Here is an 18,639-nt window from a genome sequence, read left to right on the forward strand (position 1 = left end):
CTCCCCCCCCCCTCCCCCTCTAGTCTAGCCAGGCGAAACCGGCGGCCAGCCAAGGAGCGTGTTGCTAACACGCGCTAACAAATCACTAAGCAAGTGTGGTATGTGCCACGCGAATGGCGAGTTGTCCCTTCTAGTCGTAGCTCCTCTTTCTAGGGTAGTAGACAATGCACACAATACAAGTTGAGTTGGGATCGTTGGGAGTGTGCGGGGAAAGGACTCCGTGGGGTCAGGGATTTTTATTTATAGTACCATGGGGCTCTTCTCGGTGCATACTTTGTCTACTGTTCTTTTTGATATTTAATATATATTTAAGCAAAACCAACAATGATAAAATATATATTTATTGCCATTCTCTTCATCCGTATATCTTAGTGAAGCAAAACCTCTTCTTTCAGTGATAAAACTGATATGGTTTTAATTTATCCCAAGTAGGACCTCAGGGCGTGCATCGCTAAGATTGGCCGTCTTGGCCTAATTATTTTAGCAGTGAAAGACACATTAGTATGTTAATAGACTATGAGTAAAGAACCATTTCCAAAGTTTCAACTTTGCACCGACGACAGCTGGTTCAGGCTATGGATGAAATAATAACTTTCCATAGAGGTTTGAATTCCACTACAGAGATACCAATAGATCAACATCAAAAAAAATCAATTAATATTCAAACTTGACTGCTTGAGTTGGTTTAGAATAGAAGGATGCGATTGATGGTGATGATGTTGAAGAAGAAGAAGAAGAAGAAGAAGAAGAAGAAGAAGAAGAAGAAGAAGAAAGAAGAAGAGAAAAGAAGAAGAAAGAAGAAGAAGAAGAAGAAGAAGAAGAAGAAGAAGAAGAAGAGAGAAGAAGGAAGAAGAGAGAGAGAAGGAAGAAGAAGAAGGAGGAGAGGAGGAGGAGGAGGGAGGAGGAGGAGGAGGAGAGGAGGAGGAGAGAAACGTCCAATTATCCTGCAAGACAGACTACAAACAGAAGTGTCGAGGGCGGGGGGGGGGGCCAATTAATATTCTCAATAGTTGAAACGGTGAACTATGTGAGATGAGCAATGGCCATTTGTTTTTCTTCCCTCCATATTTTTTAAGTGGTAAAATCTCCTGTACCAATGTTATGGTGATTTGGTGATTTGTTCATTTTCTTTCATTTTATTTATTTATTTATTTATTTATTTATTTATTTATTTATTTTTATTTATTTATTTATTTATTTATTTATTTATTTATTTATTTATTGTTTGTTTGTTGGCTTTTCCGTCTGTTTTTGTTTTCTTCCATTTTTTTATTTTTTGTTGTTGTTGTTTTTTGTTCGTAGAACGAGACATGACGCAGGCGATATTACAATTTTTTATCCGACAGAGACAACGCTGTTAATGGCCAGGTACTCATTTTACACCTGAGTACGGTGGGAGAATGTGAGTAAAGAGCCTTTTCCAAGGACTCAACTATGCGTCGAGCGAGGCTCGAACCCAGGACCTTCCGATCCGAAAGCGAGTGTCATACCACAAGACCACATAGATACATACTATATACCTTATTTATTGTCAGAACAAATGCCGCATTTCATCCAGAGAGACACATCATTTAATAATAATAATAATAATAATAATAATAATAATAATAATAATAATAATAATATAATAATAATATATAATAATAATAATAATAATTATTATTTATTATTATTATTATTATTATTATTATTATTATTATTATTATTATTATTATTATTATTATATTACTATTATTATTATTATTATTATTATTTATTATTATATTATTATTATTATTATTATTATTATTATTATTATTATTATTATTATTATATTATTATAATATACTTTATTCGTATCGATCATACAACAAGACCACATAACAAACCAAGACTGTTTCAAGACATATGTTAAAATGACAGTCGATCAAATCAAGAACAAACTGCAGAGATGTCACCTTACGGCCATTGACGATACTCACTGTTGCTTGATATTTGTTCCGTTAAAAACCGCTAAGGTACATATTTTGCTTCTGAAGTTTAAAAAAGTTTAAACCATACCTTCTTTTCGACTACAAATCTATTACAAAATCGATTACAATATTCCCTCTTTTTTTTCTCTTGAGACCAGAACCGATACCGTGACTATCCTGTATTCGAACATCCTTAGAGATATTTTCTCCGATTCGTTGCGTCCTTAGTGCATGTTTGAGCTTGAGAATGTTTACAAAAATAGGCTTATAATGACCATAAATATATATTTATTCCCTTTTAATCAAACTCATCACATACATCAATTTAGCCGATCTTTATGTAATATAAGTGTGATTTATTTCATCGATTGCTGTGCAATTTTACAGAGCCAGAATTCAAATGAATGATATGATTACGTTCATCATCATCTCAGCAGTTGAGAGTCTGGGTTGAGTTGTTGTTAGAGTTAGAGATGTGAAAGTGATACGATCCTGATGGCATATATTCGTATCGGCAGTTAGAATTTTCCAGTAACCTTTAAATAGTATTATAAGCGATGGCAAGTAATAGCTTTCTATCTCCTGGGGTGGGGATGGCTGGAACCCCCGCAGGTCCTAGCATGGGGAGTCAACTTCCTTATTTGACCATGGAGTCAGAACTACACAAGTTGCTTTCCGACGAGAAGGCAAGGGCTGAAAAGCACAAAATCAATTATCAACAGCTGAAAGTTGAGCACACAAGGTATACCACTGATTTAAAAACACTTCTCTCTCTCTCTCTCTCTCTCTCTCTCTCTCTCTCTCTCTCTCTCTCTCTCTCTCACTCTCTCTCTCTCTCCCTCTCTCACCCTCTCTCTCTCTCTCTCAATTTTATTAGTAATTAATTTAATTTCTACATATTTCATATATTTTTGTTTGTGTGTGTGTGTATCTACTTTCAAAAACGTTTATATTGCTATTCTGTTATGATACTTTAACTATTACCAGGCTGAATTTGGTTGAACTTAAATTACCTTGGCGCTGGCTTCCGGCGACAACAGTCGTGTTAGTGTTATGAATGTTTACCTATTTTCTACACATATTTTAATTCATTTATCATTCAATCGTCGGAATTTACGCCTAATTTTTATTCAAAATGGATGTGAAGTATATATTGTTCCTGATTTTTATATTTATTAGTATATTTATAAGCATAAATGGTGTTTTAGCCTGTAATTTTGCTGCCAAAAGCCTATCGATAACTTATACTCCAGAGACTCTCCGATCCCTCCAACCCGTGTCACCCCCACCACCCACTATTGACACATCGTTTATTAAAGTAAGAAAGAGGGGGAGAAAAGGAGGAATATAAACAAAATTTAACAGACGGCCTTTTCGTCCATTTTTACCCTGTGTAGTGACAGGTAATGTAAGATCACTGAAAAATAAAATTGATGAACTGTTTTCACTGTGTCGTTTTAATAGTGACTATCGTCAAGCCTCCATAATAGCGTTAACAGAGACTTGGCTATCTCCTCACATACCATCATCATGTTTTGATATTGAACAATATTCACTATTTCGAGGAGATCGGACTAATGTAAATAAACGAACTGGGGGTGGGGTGTGCACATATATTAACAACAAATGGTGCCACCCAATAACTGTCAGATAAATAAAATGTATTGTGACGATTATATTGAATTTATTACTGTTTCGTCACGACCATATTATCTACCCCGGGAATATACTCATGTCATCATCATCAACGTCTACATTCCACCATCATCAGACAACACCACAGCGAAAATATTTTGAGGAAAGAAATACAGGACATTCAAATTAAGTCACCCGATGCCGTATTGATGGTCACTGGCGATTTTAACCAATGTAACGATTTTACTCTCCCGGGACTTCATCAATACGTGGACTGCGAGACAAGGGACAAAAAAACATTAGATTTATTCCTGTGTAATATTAAAAATAGTTATAAATGTTTACCCCGTGCCCCATTAGGTTTATCTGACCACTGCATGCTCTTGCTACTCCCCACCTACCGCCCTGTTTTTAAACGTGTAAAACCAGTAAAGAAAAGTGTACAGATCTGGAACGGAAGTGTGTGTGAAGATTTGCGTGGTTGTTTTGAATGCACTGACTGGAATGTTTTTATCGAATCATGTGATAGTGTGGATGAGCTGAATGACTGTGTGAGTGAGTATTTAAAATTCTGTGAACAGCTAGTGTCTTGTAAAAAAGAAATAAAATATTATCCTAACAACAAGCCTTGGATAACAAAAGATCTAAAACTTTTATTGAACCAAAAGAAAACTCTCTTTACTAGTGGAAACAAAAAGATCTGAAAACAAAACAAAAAGAGATAAAGAGGGTAATATCTAGTTGTAGAGATAAGTACAAAAATAAAATTGAAAAATGCTTTTCTTCTGGGGATATACGGGACACGTGGCGGGGGCTTAAAACTGCTGTTAACTATAATCCAAAGCCCACGATTATATCAGAAGATATCGAAATTGAAACTTTAAATAAATTTTATTCACGTTTCGACACAGCAAACAAATTTGATATTGAAAACGAAAAACATAAATTAGACAGGGCTTTGGAAGATGAAATGACTATTGGGGTCAGTGCAGAGGAAACGAGATTCGTATTTTCGAAACTAAACGAGAGGAAGGCTGCTGGGCCAGATGGATTGAAAGGAAAATTATTAAAAGAATGTGCCCATCAGCTTTCCCCCATTTATACACATATTTTTAACTGGTCCCTCCAATGCGTTCCGATCCCTGAAATTTGGAAAACTTCAAAAATTATTCCTGTTCCAAAAAAAGAAAAACTTGAAACTATGAACGATCTCAGACCTGCTGCACTGACTTCAATAGTCATGAAATCTTTAGAAAAACTTGTTCTTGTTAAAATTAGGAATCAGTTTATGCCATTGAGTGATAGTCATCAATTTGCTTACAAACCAGGACGTGGTGTAGAGGATGCCATTTTGCTGTTTACAAACAACATCTACAGGCATCTAGATCACGCTAGGAGCTATTGCAGATTGCTTTTTGCAGATTTTTCTTCAGCGTTCAATACAATGCAACCTCAGTTGGTTGTTCAAAAATTGACTAGTCTGAATTTAAACAAGTATATAATTGCTTGGGTGCTCGAATTTCTTACGGAGAGAGCACAATATGTTCAATTAGGACAAAACAAATCTTCCTGTATAACTACAAATACTGGTGCTCCTCAAGGTTGTGTATTGTCCCCTGTATTATTCACAATATACACGAATGACTGTAGAAGTCAAAACCTGAGTGTACCTTTAATAAAGTTTGCAGATGACACCGCTCTTCAAGGCCTCATAACAAATGGCAACGAAGTGCTTATAGGCAAGAAATTGATAGATTTGTGTCTTGGTGTGATGCACACCACCTAGAGCTTAACATAAGCAAGACAAAGGAGCTAGTGATTGACTTTAGGAGAGTGAAGGAACCGATAGAATCGTTAGAATTAAAGGACCAATTCGTCCAGCGAGTTCCTCACTACAAATACCTTGGTGTAACGATTGATGACAGGCTCAAGTGGGATGAACATTTGAAAATAATTAGGCATGAGATGTGCAGACGTACATATTTTTTATCCAAACTCTCTCAGTTTAGAATAGGTAAAACCCTCTGCACATTATTTTATAGAGCAGTAATCGAAAGTGTTTTGTCATTTTGTATAACAGCTTGGGGAGGCAATTGCTTAGCAGTGGAAAGGAACAAAATAAATTCAAATATTAAAATATCCATTAAACGCTATATAAATGATGTTGACGATGTAGATCTTTTATGCGAGAAATTTTGTATAAATAAAATAACTAAAATATTAAATGACCAGTATCATCCACTAAGACCATCAATTATTATGTCAGAAAGAAGTGGTCGCCCTTTCTCTATTTCAACGAAAACAGAGAGACACCGAAAATCTTTTCTGCCGTCCAGTATTAGGCTTTATAACAACAAGCAATAATCATTTTATATAATTATTTCTCATTTTTACTTTTTAAAAATATAAATATTAATTTATTAATTTATTTGTTTTGCAATCTTTTAAATTTTCAATTTATAGTGACAGTTTTAACTATTTTACAGTGTTGAAATTATTCATATTATAAAGCTGCTCCTTTTTTTATATATACATCCTATTTCCATTGTATTTTTATCTTATTGTGTAAATTATAACACGTCTGTACAAAAAATTTCCTTTTTGGGATGCAATAAAGTATTATTATTATTTATTATTATTATTATTATTATTATTATTATTATTATTATTATTATTATTATTATTATTATTATTATTACTTACACTAACACAATATTACCGGTTTCACCCCAAAATCAATTATTAAGATCTGATTCAGGCTTCATTGAAAGCTAGAGTCATATTACTATTACTATTACTGCTCTCTCGGTGGAAACAGTTAAGCTTGTAAGTAAAAGTAAAAAGAAGAGTCTGGCAGATATCTGATCTTGTCGTAGAGGTTGAAGGGGTGATCCTACATCTATTATAAATATAATTATATTTAATATATTATGTTTTAGTTTTACTAACTAAAAATCAACTGCATTATTCTCTCTCTCTCTCCCTCTCTCTCTCTCTCTCTCTCTCTCTCTCTCTCTCTCTCTCTCTCTCTCTCTCTCTCTCTCTCTCTCTCTCTCTCTCTCTCTCTCTCTCTCTCTCTCTCTCTCTCTCTCTCTCTCAAGTCATTTTGTTATAACTAGTAGTAGTAGTATTAGAATGAATTTGTTTTTCATCATCATTTTCTAACCTTTATGTTATACAGATTGCAAGATAAAATTCTGGACCTGGAGTCTGAGAATAAAGCAACCCTTGAGGAATCAAGGATTGTGAAGGATAAATATGTCAACATGTACGAGGCTTGTAAAAGAGATTTAGCAGAAAGTTTTGCTGAGTGTGAAGAGCTTAGGACTAAAGTAAGTCAGCCTTTTTTACGATAATTCTATTGTAATTTGATTATTGAATATCTGATAAATCAATATAATTGAACTTAGTTTCTTGTTGTTATTTTATCTTTCTTTCTTTTCTTTTCTTTTCTTTTTTTTTTTAAATTTTTTTTTGGCTTTAGTGCCTCTAGAAATGAAAGATCACCTTTGATCATGCTTTGTTTAGTGTTTCACATATATAGAACATAAAGTGATGGAAAGTAAGTTCTTAATTTGTGTTTGTCCGTATCCTATGTTTGTCAGGTGATGACCCCTCAGCGACTTGAACTCATCAAAAATCAAATTTTGGATGAGTTGGAGAGAAAATACAGAGAAAGAACCAGCAAACAGGAAGGGGAAGTAGAAGAATACAGATCTGCTCTTAGCAAAGTGCGGTACGAGTTGTCGTTCCTGAAATCTGAATATGAACACGACAGAGCTGAGTATCATCAGCGAATGGAGGATTCTTCCAAACAGCACAACATTGAGGTTTGAATTTCAAGTCTTAGATTTCTGAAATTTTAGGACAGCAATTTAAATTAATCTCACAAGAATATTCTTAGCATGGATTAAAAGTTCATAGAATCTAGCCAAAACAATTTTATTAGATAAAAGGTCAAAATATAAATAGATCTGTATTCCTTCGATATTGTTATTAGAGATTTTGACGTTTTAAAAATATTTTTTGTTGAACTGGCAAATTGGTCTTATGATACTGTATCTTTACTTAATTTACAGACTTATTTCACCTTTGTCACTTGATGAGCTTTAAAATGGCAATTGGCTTGCTCACCATTTTAAGTTTTCCTCATTTGAGTTAAGGGAAAGTGGCAGCAGTTTATACATTATAAACAATATTTGATAACGGATTACATTATCATTTCAGAACGAGGAGAAATATTAGATAATATTTTTCTTTTATCATTTCAACAGTGTAGCTTTAATTTATACAAAACATCGAGTTTCAAAGTCAAATATTTTCTTCATCCAGCTGACCAATCTTCGCCAAGACAGAGATTCAACGATATCCAAAATACAGACCGAAGCCCAGCAGGACACAGCTACTGTCAGAGTTTTACAAAGAGAGAATGCGCAATTACACTTACAGGTGACGGCTTTCATTCTCTCTTGGTCTGAAATATGTATCAAATATTAAGTGTCAATCATCTGTGAAGGCAACAGTCCCTGTCATAATATACTACCCTTTAGAGGTATGATTTTTTAAACTAAGTTTGGCATGTCTAATTTTTATAAATTTGGGTCCCAATAGCTTAATGGTTGAGCTCTCACTTTCACTTTACTGGCTAAGGGACTGATTAATTCCAGGTGTATTCAAGATTCTCTCTGACCCCCTGCATATTCATCAGTTATTGGATAGAAAGTACTTGCAGAGATCACTTAATGATAGACTAGCATGCTATCCAAAGGGCAGCAAGCAATTGCTACAGTCCTTGTAATACTCCAAATACTGGAATAAATGCCTATTCCTTGAGCCTTTTGACTACTTTTTTTTAAAGTTCTATTTTCATTTTGAAAAATACCATAGCCATTCTGTTTTATTATTCATAACATATTTTGCATGTATTCTTGATGCTTTATCTAACAACAGGAAGCAGGAACAATCCTTACTTCTTTGTTGATCTCCAATTGTCCTTTTTTCAGCATTCAGATTATTTCCGCTTTCTTTGGGTGCAAAATACTGATTTTTAGATCTTTAGATTAGTGTAAATTTGATATTACGTCATCTTTTTTTTTTTCCAATGTCAGTGTCAGTTATAATAATAATATGTATAACTCATTGTCTGGATCTTGGCAGATGAAAGAGCTCCTTGTTGAGTTGGAAGAGATCAGGGCACAGAGAGAGAAGGCAGGTCTTGATGCAGACAATGTAACACGGATTCAATCCAAACAGTTATCAGAACACCAGGGAACCATTAGATCTCTGGAGGTGAGTCATTTTTTTTCTAGCTTACTCATTTATGTCACATGCTGCAGAAGTTTTTGTACATTTATTTATGCTTTTTCTAGTTTAAATTTTGGTTAGTCAAATCTTGTAATATGGTCATGTGCTAAAGTAGCATTTTTTTTTAGAAGGATTGAATGGCCCTGTGGTAGCAAAAAGTCAAAACGAAATATAAAATGAAATTAATACTAATGAGGCAATCAAGACGTCAAACTCCTTCGTCTGGTGCAGATGATAATATTTTTCTTTTGGTCCAATTACGTTTTGCTTATTTAACAATTAACAATTTCCTGCTGGAATCAAGTTACTGAGAAATATTGAGACTTTTTATAATTATAATGCACCACATATGTCTGCCATGAAAACCTTTTGACTTGGTCATTTGAGATAATAATTCTCAATTCTGATCAGTTCATTTAATAGCAAGGGTGGGACTCCCCAAGGCCAATATCAGAGGAAAAGTTTTGCTCAGATACAATTTCAGAGGAAAATGTTGTTAGCAGTGATTGCGAAAAATCATGAGTAAAAGAGACATGGCTATGTGGTCTTGTGATATGACACTCAGAACGTCCAGGGTTTGAGTCCGGCTCTGAGCGGCACATAGTTGAGTCCTCGGAAAAGACTCTTTATTCCCATTCTGTCATCATACTTAGGTGTAAAACTAGTATCTGGCCGTTAACAATGTTGTCTCTGTTGAAGAAATAATGTACTATAATAGAAGTCATGTTTCATCCTACATGTTAAGTGGTGCTGTTAGCTAGGAACCCGTTTTGCAGCACTTTGAGCACGTTAAGTGGATATTGCACAATAGAAATGCTCTAATTTTCTATTTAGACAAAAAGAGCAGTTCTGACTAAAGATTGGACTAGTCTACTTAAATAACTCTGTGATCTTCCCAAGTCCTTTTCTGAGGATCCAAAGGCCAATAGCACAAAATATGATATCTGAGGATAAAAAAAAGATTTTCACAGAATTCTACAGACCCGAGGAAGAACAGCACCCCTGTTTATAGTGATATATCCTCATTGTTATACACACATTTATTTAGTTAAATTCTATCAATTGGCTTGAGTCGATTGCAAAGTTTATATTTCCTAAAACCAAAATACATTTCGTTTAGGTTTAGATGTCAGAATTAATAGATTATGAGACAAATATTGTCGGATGTGCACAATTATGATGACAAACCCAATTCTGGCATTGGTTTATATAATATTATATAAGGAAGATCTTGTGCCATATTTGCAGGGCCATTCCATGTCAAGTGGACCAAATTTTTGGAAATTGGGAACCACACCCCTTTTGATTTTCCTCAAACTTGGCTCAATTGAAGATACTTATGAGACATGAAGAAAACCAAAATTTCAGTTCAGAATACAGATATTTGAATTTTTTTAAATTTTGTCTCAAAACGTGCACATTTGCTATCAATTTTCTATATTATGCATTTATTTTTTTCATCAGGCAGAAAGAGAATCTCTGAAAGCACAGCTTGATGGTCTTCAGAGAGAACTGGTGACTACATCAGCAGAGCACAATAGGCTAAGAGGTGAAATCCATGAGTTGGAACGCAAGAATACCGTACTGAAAGGGCACACAGAGGAAGTCATTCACAGGTCAAAGGTCGACATGTCTGACTTGAAGATGAAGATGCTGAAAGAAAGAGGGGAAATCGAAAAAGAAAAAGACAGATTTGGGAATGAAGTTGAAGGTAAGAAAGCAAATTGAAATCAGCAGTTGTTTTATGATGATGTTTCACCTGTGTGCCGGAATTCTGGTTTTGCTATCTTTTGAAATGTTAAGAAATACGGTAGTCTCTGTCAAAGCTGTCGTCTTAAGGAAAAAGACTGTATGTGGCCTCTTATTCCAAATAAACATACAGTCTTTTTCCTTAAGACGGCAGAAAGTGAACTACATTCTTGATCTGAAGTTAATTGGAAAAATCATCCTAATCCTTCTTATTTTTTAAATTTATTTATTTGTATATGTGTGTGAGATTTTTTTTTTTTTTAGATACGCTGTATTTGGTCTACAACTGAGCTGTTTGAGGTCTGATTTTCTTTTTTTTTTTTTTTTAAATTCAGATTATTTAATTATAATTTTTGAAGAAAATTGTTCAGACAGAACGTTGCAATTTAAGCAAGAAATGAATAAGAGATCAAACCGAATGACATTATAAGAATTTTAAAGGGGACAATTCATAGGAATAGGGGTAGAAATCGACTATTTTGTGTTGTCACAGATTTAAATTGTAATGGGAGATTTCTTCTACTTCTTCTTCCTATAAACTGCAAGCCACCTCTGGTGTAGTAATTGCAGTTTAACAATAATCTCTCAAATTCAATGATTTGTAAGCATAAGTTGTTCTCAATAATGTACAGACTACTGAAAGTAATGTATGTAATTTTTTATATATTTAGTATTTTAAAATCGGAATATCTTGAAACCAAGTTCACATATATCTTCAAACTTTTCATATTCCATTAAGTCATGTGAGATTTACTGGCCTGCACGGTCATTTTCCGATACGTCAAACCTCAAAATCCTTTCATTAGATCAGAGTGCAAATATAGAGGCAGTTTCAACATTTATTGATTTTAGAAATGTTTTATATTGAGCTTTGAGCTTTTATATAGAGCAATATCCACTATACATGCTCAAAGCGCTTTACAAGGGGTCCTTGGCCAATACAATACTTAACATGTAGGACGAGACGACACCTATGAGGCAATATTACAATTGTTTTGGACAGATACAACGCTGTTACGGCCATTTTACACCTGAGTACAGTGAGAGAATGTGAGTAAAGAGCCTTTTCCAAGGACTCAACTATGCGCCAAGCGAGGCTTGAACCCAGGACCTTCCGATTCGAAAGCGAGTGTCATACCACTAGACCACAAAGCCACACATTATCAGTAAATCCATGCATTCATTGAATGATGAAACATTTTTATCATTTTCCTTTTGTGTGTCCTCTCCCTGCCTCCAGACTTACGTAACCAGGTAGACATTTCAGAGAGCAAGGTTAGACAATTACAGGCAATGCTGGAAGACAAGGAAAGGGAAATTGTCTACAGAGTTCAGTGTGCGAGGGAGGAAGAATTTGCCAAGATGGCCAAAGTTGAAAATGAGAAGTAAGAATAAATGTTAAATGACTGGTTTTGGCTTGTTTGTGTAAAGGAATTTTCGATTTGGTAAAATAGTAACCTTAGTGTCATAACACTATTTTGAAAAGACCAATTAAACAACGTTCATTAAGCTAAAGTGAATATTGATTGTAGGAATTGTAGATTGAAAGTTCCTGTTTTTTATTCTTTATCAGAGAAGCTTAGAACTTGTTCGGCTCTTTTACTGTTTGTTTAATCTTCCTTTTTGTTGTTTTTTGTTTTGTTTGGGTTTTTGTTGTTTGTTTGTTTTTTGGTGGTTTTTTTTTTTTTTGTTTTGTTTGGTTTTTGTGGGGGGGGGGGGGGGGGGGGGTGCGGGATTGTTATTTTTATTTTGATATATTGTAACAAACCATAACAAAGTGTGATAAATGTTTGTTTGTTTTTCAGGGTCTTGTTTCTTGACTTTAAATGACACCATGTTTAGATACCAAGAGACACAGCCGAGATATTAAGTGAGAATGATAAAATATTTATTCTATATTCATACTTTTTTATTGTGTTTGTTTCATTTTCTTTTCTTTCTTTTTTTTTCTCAATTAATCGTCCTCACATTTCCATTCACAGATTTGAATTGGAAACCAAAATTCAGGAAATCGAGCGTAGGCGTATCGATGACGACGCCAGAAAGCATTCAGAGCAAGAGAAGAACAACGACAGATTGGGTCAAGCAAACGCTGCTAAAGATCAGGCAGAGAGAGAACTCATCGCTGTCAAGTGAGGAGGGTTTTTTTTTTACTTAAATAATCATCATCATCATCCATCGTGGCTTGTGCTCTTGAGCACGTTGCCGGTCAGCTGTCTCCACGAATCACGATCCTCTGCAGTGGGCATGAAATCTGTGTTGCTTTTAAAATCACAGTTGGCCATTCTTAGGTTATTTAGATAAGTCATTCTTTGTCTTCCTCTAGCTCTCTTTCCTTCGATCATCCCAGACTTAAATGATATGATATGCTAAATTCGTCTTTTTATAATATTATATAAATACCAGCTCTGTTCAGAAAATAAATTTTTATTGTGGCCTTGGCGGTAACAATCAATTAGTCACTTGTGTATAGCACACTGAAATGTTTGGAATGCAACACCAAATGTCAAATTAGTTCTTGGTAAATGCTAATGTCAAATATTTTTTAAGGGAATCGTTGTTTGATTGTCTGCATCGCCTAAACTCAGTTCAGATAGCACTTGTATTTTCGTGGCCATGATCTGAAATTTAAAATTCTTTGGTGTGATATTTCCTCATTTTATTACAGATCTCGATTAACCCAGATGGAAAGTTTTCAGGACCAGTTGGAGAGGGAAAGAATGGAAAATTCTACCTTGAAGTCACGGATTCATAAGCTGGAAACAGAGCTGAATTCATTTACATCTGCTGAGCACGAGTTGACAGAATCCAATATCAGGATGAAAAATAGTGCTGAACTTTTGAGAGAAGAATTGAAACTGACTCAATCCCAACTTGACAAACTGCAAAATAATCATGAGGTTTGTGCTAGAATGTACATTTTTTATATTTTTCTTGTCATTTATTCCTCTTTAAGTAGAAAATCAACAGAACCGTTGAACAAGCAAAGTATAATCCATACCTTTGATTTTGATATGCTCGAGAAAGTACAAAGTCAACATGTCCAAAAATGTGACTAATATTCGGAAATTGTTGTAGCCTTACCTTTGTATCACCCAAAAAAAAAAGATGAAGCATTTCTTTGTCTCTTTAAAAAGCATATCAGACCAAATGAAGACATGCTTGAAATGTTGATTTCGTTCTATTTTTTATTTTTTATTTCATAAATCGGGGTTTATTTCATTAATTCAATAAACTTTTGTATTGTTTGTTCGTTGACCTCATGACCTCAAGAAGTGGTGAAAGGGACTCAAAATGATTACTACATATGAAACCACTATTTTTGAAGTGGCGGATGGCGACAATTGTAGAGCATCCCTCTTGACCAGGCTGAGATGTCGTAACAGTCGGGTTGCATAGTTTTTATTCTCTTTTGTCCTCGGGAACTTCTCTACACTCACTTCATTTCTTGTTATTATTTAATTTCATTACCACATTTGTTGTATACTCAATGTAACTTATTGATATATGCTATTAAAAGATTAATGTAAATGTCATACCTTTAAAAACAAGAAAGAAATACAAAATATTACTCGTGAGATGGTAAAAAATGAGTCTGATAAAAAAAAAATGCCTCTTTCCTTTTTTTGCCAGATCATTTTGATGCAACAGAGAACGGCTGCAGCAGAAGACAGAGGCCAGCTAGAACTCAGAGTTCATGAATTGGAAGACAGACTTGACCAATCAAATTCTAAATACAGCCGGGCTTCAGCCATACACAAGAAGGTATGCTTTTATTTTGCTTTTAATTTCTTCCCACTTTACTCAGTTCAGATCCCCTGAGGAGGAATAAAATCCTTCTTGCCATTTCAGTCACCTCTCATAAGATCTATCAGTTGGCCTGAATTATCTCATGCTGCTTGTTATTTTTTTACCACAGAAGCTGAGGTATCATTAAAAAATTGATCTTTATATAGGGCAATATCCACTAAATGTGCTCAAAGCACTTTACAAGGGGTCCCTGGTCAACAGCAACATTTAACATGTAGGACAGGAAATGACGCCTGTTAGGCGATATTACAATTTTTCAGACAAAGACAACGCTGTTAACGACCAGGTTCTAATTTTACACCTGAGTACGGGGAGAGAATGTAAGTAAAGAGCCTTTTCCAAGGACTCAACTATGCGCCGAGCACGAGGCTCGAACCCAGGACCTTTCGATCCGAAAGTGAGTGTCTTACCACTAGACCACATAGTAACACATTGGCTGCATTTTAATTTTTTTTTTTCAAGTCACATATACTGAGAGTATCGTTTTGCCAAAATGAATCTGTCTTACCAATTTTTTCTGGGAGCTATGCATACTTCTTATAGCATTGTCAACTTTCCAATAATTTATGCTGTTGGTTAATCATTGTCTATAGAGTCGTGGAAAATTATAATTCGGTAGCAAAAATAGCTGACTTGCATCTTGAAATACAAAGTCGAGATTTTTTTTTAATTGTTGGAATACCTTCTTCTTCTTCTTTTTTTAATGTCCTTTGAAATTGTGAACTGAAATGGCTTATTATTTACTTTTTTTCTTCTCTATGTATACAGTTGAAAAAGAAAACAGCTCGAATATCAGACCATCTGAAAGAAAAACTGCAAATTCTCGAAGCAGAAAACACAGAATTGGATCTTGAGAAGAAAGCATTGCAGTAAGTCATTGAGTGGTGTGGGGGAACATTTGTTTTTTGTTGTTGTTATCTAATGTTTTTTGGGGTTATTGTTTTGTTTTCGGGGGGGGGGGGGGGGGGGTTTGTTGGTTTTTTTGGGGGGGTGCGGGGTGTGTTGGTTTTGTTTTTTGGGGGTTTTTTTGTTTGTTTGTTTTTTGGTTTAAACTTATACTAATTTGTCTTTCTTTTCTGTGCACAGCAATCAACAAATTGAGAGAAGTTATTAATTATCGAATCTCCATTCTCATGCCCAACTTTAAAATATCAATATTTACCATTTCAGGAAATGTATCCCAGCAGACCAATACAACCGGCTGCGTAAACAGTGGAAGGATCTATGGCGCAGACATCAGGAGTTCAGAACTATTCTCCTGTCAGTTCCATCAGGTTTTGTCAAAGACCACCCAGAGCAGTTTTTTCCATATGTTAAATCAGCCAAGCCACCGATGGACCCACCAAACTACCTCAATAGCAATAGTGCCTTGGATAATGAGATGGTGAGATGGGTTAGATATTTTAAATAGTGATAGAACCTATTAGATGCCAAACAATTTACTTGTACTACTTTATTATATGGAAATTTGGTTCTTCTTGGTCAGTCTGGATTTTGTTTTAACTCAACAAACTTGAGCTTTTATATAGCGTAATATTCACAAAACATGCTCTAAGTGCTTTACAAAGAGTCCCTGACCAACAGCAACACGTTACATGTAGGATGAGACCTGACACCTATTAGGCGATATAACAATTTTTTTCCAACAAAGACAAGGCTGTTGCCGGTCAGGTACTCATTTTACACCTGAGTGTGGTGAGTAAAGAGCCTTTTCCAAGGACTCAATTGTGCAACCAGTGAGGCTCGAACCCAGGACTTCCTGATCCAAAGCGAGTGTCATGCCACATAGCTGCACCTATTATAAGTTATTAAATGAAGCACTGAATATGAGGAAACCATGTTAATATATTATTAATGCATGCAAATATATCATTTCTCCATCATAACTTTAAAATTTTGTATACATTGTTATGTCTAATCCTATCTAGATTCAAACTTTTTGAAATAACTGTCATTTTCTTTATGTAACTTGTCTTTCATATTACGTTCTACTTTGTTGAAAAAATTAATAATTGCAATGTTCTGCCTTCATCAGTATAATGTGTATGTACTTATTACACACTCAAAATATTTTTTCATTGTTTTGGGTTGTTTGTTTTTTTATCATCCTTTTTTAGGAGGAGCAACACCAAGAAGACCTACGCGTGTTGCGTGTCCGTCTTGAGGCCCTGGACAAAGTTCAACATCAGCAGTTGGTGGAGCTCACGGACATTGCAGGAGGCAAGGATTTTAGGACAAGTGGAGGAGTTGGAGATGGACCCAGAAAAGAGTTGAGTGCATCTGTGGGAATGACTGAGAAGAAAGACGTGGAGAAAGAAATAATATTTAATGATGGTGGAGAATTTCCCCCAAGTCAGGCATCATCTGTGGTTGGAGATGATTAGGCCCTGAAATGTATTTGGTATTTTGTAAGAGTTATTGGTAGGGATGACAGCAAAAATTAGATGTGTCCAGTTTACTCAACATAGATGTGGATTTACTGAATTTGATGAATTCCTTTGCAACCTACTTGACATGTCAATGCTGAAGTCAAGTCGTACTTTCAAAAAGATGCAAATATTTGATTTTGCCAAGAAATTATAGGAACTAAAGAATCCCTTCTGTCTTAGAGATCTACAGTATATGTAGGAACTCTGAATCTCTTGAAAAAGGTAATTCGATTCAAGGTAGATGAGAGCAGTCAACTATTTTGTAAATGCAAAATTTATGTTCTTAGAATTCGATCTGTTTTGAGGTTATGTTTTTTTTTTGTGCTTACTTCCTCAAATGACATCAATTAATGCACTGATTTATAAATAGTCGTACCTTATTTTAATAATAAATATCTTATAGTCAAATAATAGCAATGATCTACCAATTGAACAAAGACTGTGATACTATTAAAATGAAGTAACCTGCAAATTAGAATGAATTCAAAAGAAAGAAACAAAAGTTGTGCTCATCATTTATATTTTTATAGATGTCATAAAGTCCACACAAATGTTGCACAGATGTTGTGCTTTTGGTTCTTTCTAAAAAAATATTGGAATCACGGTTTATGATGAAAATAAATTTGACAAGATTCTTTGTTGTCAGCTGAATGAAAGAGAATAGAACAGATTTCAATTAAATCATTGATTGTTAATAATGATAATAATAATAATAATAATAATATATGCTTTATTCATTCAAAAAAATGGAAATTCGTTTACAGACGTGGCATGCATAAAAATGTATAAACACAAAAAAGTTGAGAATCTATGGCGACAATGTATACGTATATATGTGCAAATGCACAAAAATGTAAAAATATACAACCAAGAACCAATAGCAACACTTTATATATTAATGTGATAATTTGAATTGTGATTTGTCATTTAATTGACAATTCTCTTTTCACCCAATCTAAATGAATTAAGTGTATCAGGTCATGAATGTGAAGATCAGCATTTTATAGGAAATAATTTTTGATATCATTTATATATGTCCACTATTCTGTATCAAATTTATTGTTGATGATTATGCACCTACTTTAATATCTGTGATAATGATAGACATATTACGAAGATGCATCTTTGGGCTGGACTCATTGATTGGACAACGATACTGCCAAATGGAATTAAATGCGGCATCTGTATGCATGCATTTGCTCACAGACACACACGCAAACACTTAAAAACTGGAGATTTTATATAGCACAATATCCACTTAACATACTCAAACTCCTCTACAAAGGGTCCCTGATCAACAGCAATGCATAACATGTAGAACGCAACATGACTGCCTTTTAGGCGATATTACAATTTCTCAGACAGACACAGACAAAGCTGATAATGGCCAGGTACTCATTTTACACCTGAGTACGGTGAGAGAATGTGAGTAAAGAGCCTTTCCAAGGACTCAACTAAGCGCAGAGCAAGACTAGAACCCTGGACCTTAACAACAAGATATGAAGTGAGTAGAAAAGTGCCAGAAGACAATAGAGAATAAAATTTTTTTTCGCGGCGGTGGTGGGGTTTGAACCTGCGACCTTATTGGTACGACAACTCCGCCTGGCAGGTGAGAGCGTGGCTCTACCGTGTGAGCTATCCACGAACACTAAAATATTCGTTTCAAACCCAAAGTCATTTCTAGATCCCTCTCTCACCCACTTCTTGAGATCGCCGATTCGTTCACCACCATCGCGAAGTAATTTTGACCAGCAGTTAAG

General features: G+C 34.8%; 1 protein-coding gene across 1 annotated transcript; it reads left to right on the top strand.

Moving 5' to 3' along the window:
• The first annotated feature begins 2,141 nt into the window (after positions 1–2,141).
• On the top strand, positions 2,142–18,364 carry LOC144974605 (centrosomal protein of 83 kDa-like). The gene is made up of 13 exons (XM_078917629.1): positions 2,142–2,694; positions 6,769–6,919; positions 7,193–7,417; positions 7,920–8,036; positions 8,745–8,876; positions 10,356–10,602; positions 11,881–12,025; positions 12,623–12,772; positions 13,309–13,540; positions 14,274–14,405; positions 15,219–15,319; positions 15,621–15,834; positions 16,568–18,364. The coding sequence occupies exons 1-13, from the start codon at positions 2,510–2,512 to the stop codon at positions 16,832–16,834; spliced, it is 2,298 nt and encodes a 765-aa protein (XP_078773755.1). The 5' UTR covers positions 2,142–2,509; the 3' UTR covers positions 16,835–18,364.
• The last annotated feature ends 275 nt before the right edge of the window (positions 18,365–18,639 follow it).

Source organism: Berghia stephanieae, chromosome 6 (genome assembly GCF_034508935.2).
Source record: "Berghia stephanieae isolate SIO BIC M18660-M18661 chromosome 6, UCSD_Bste_1.3, whole genome shotgun sequence".
In the NCBI taxonomy this organism is placed as follows: domain Eukaryota; kingdom Metazoa; phylum Mollusca; class Gastropoda; order Nudibranchia; family Aeolidiidae; genus Berghia; species Berghia stephanieae.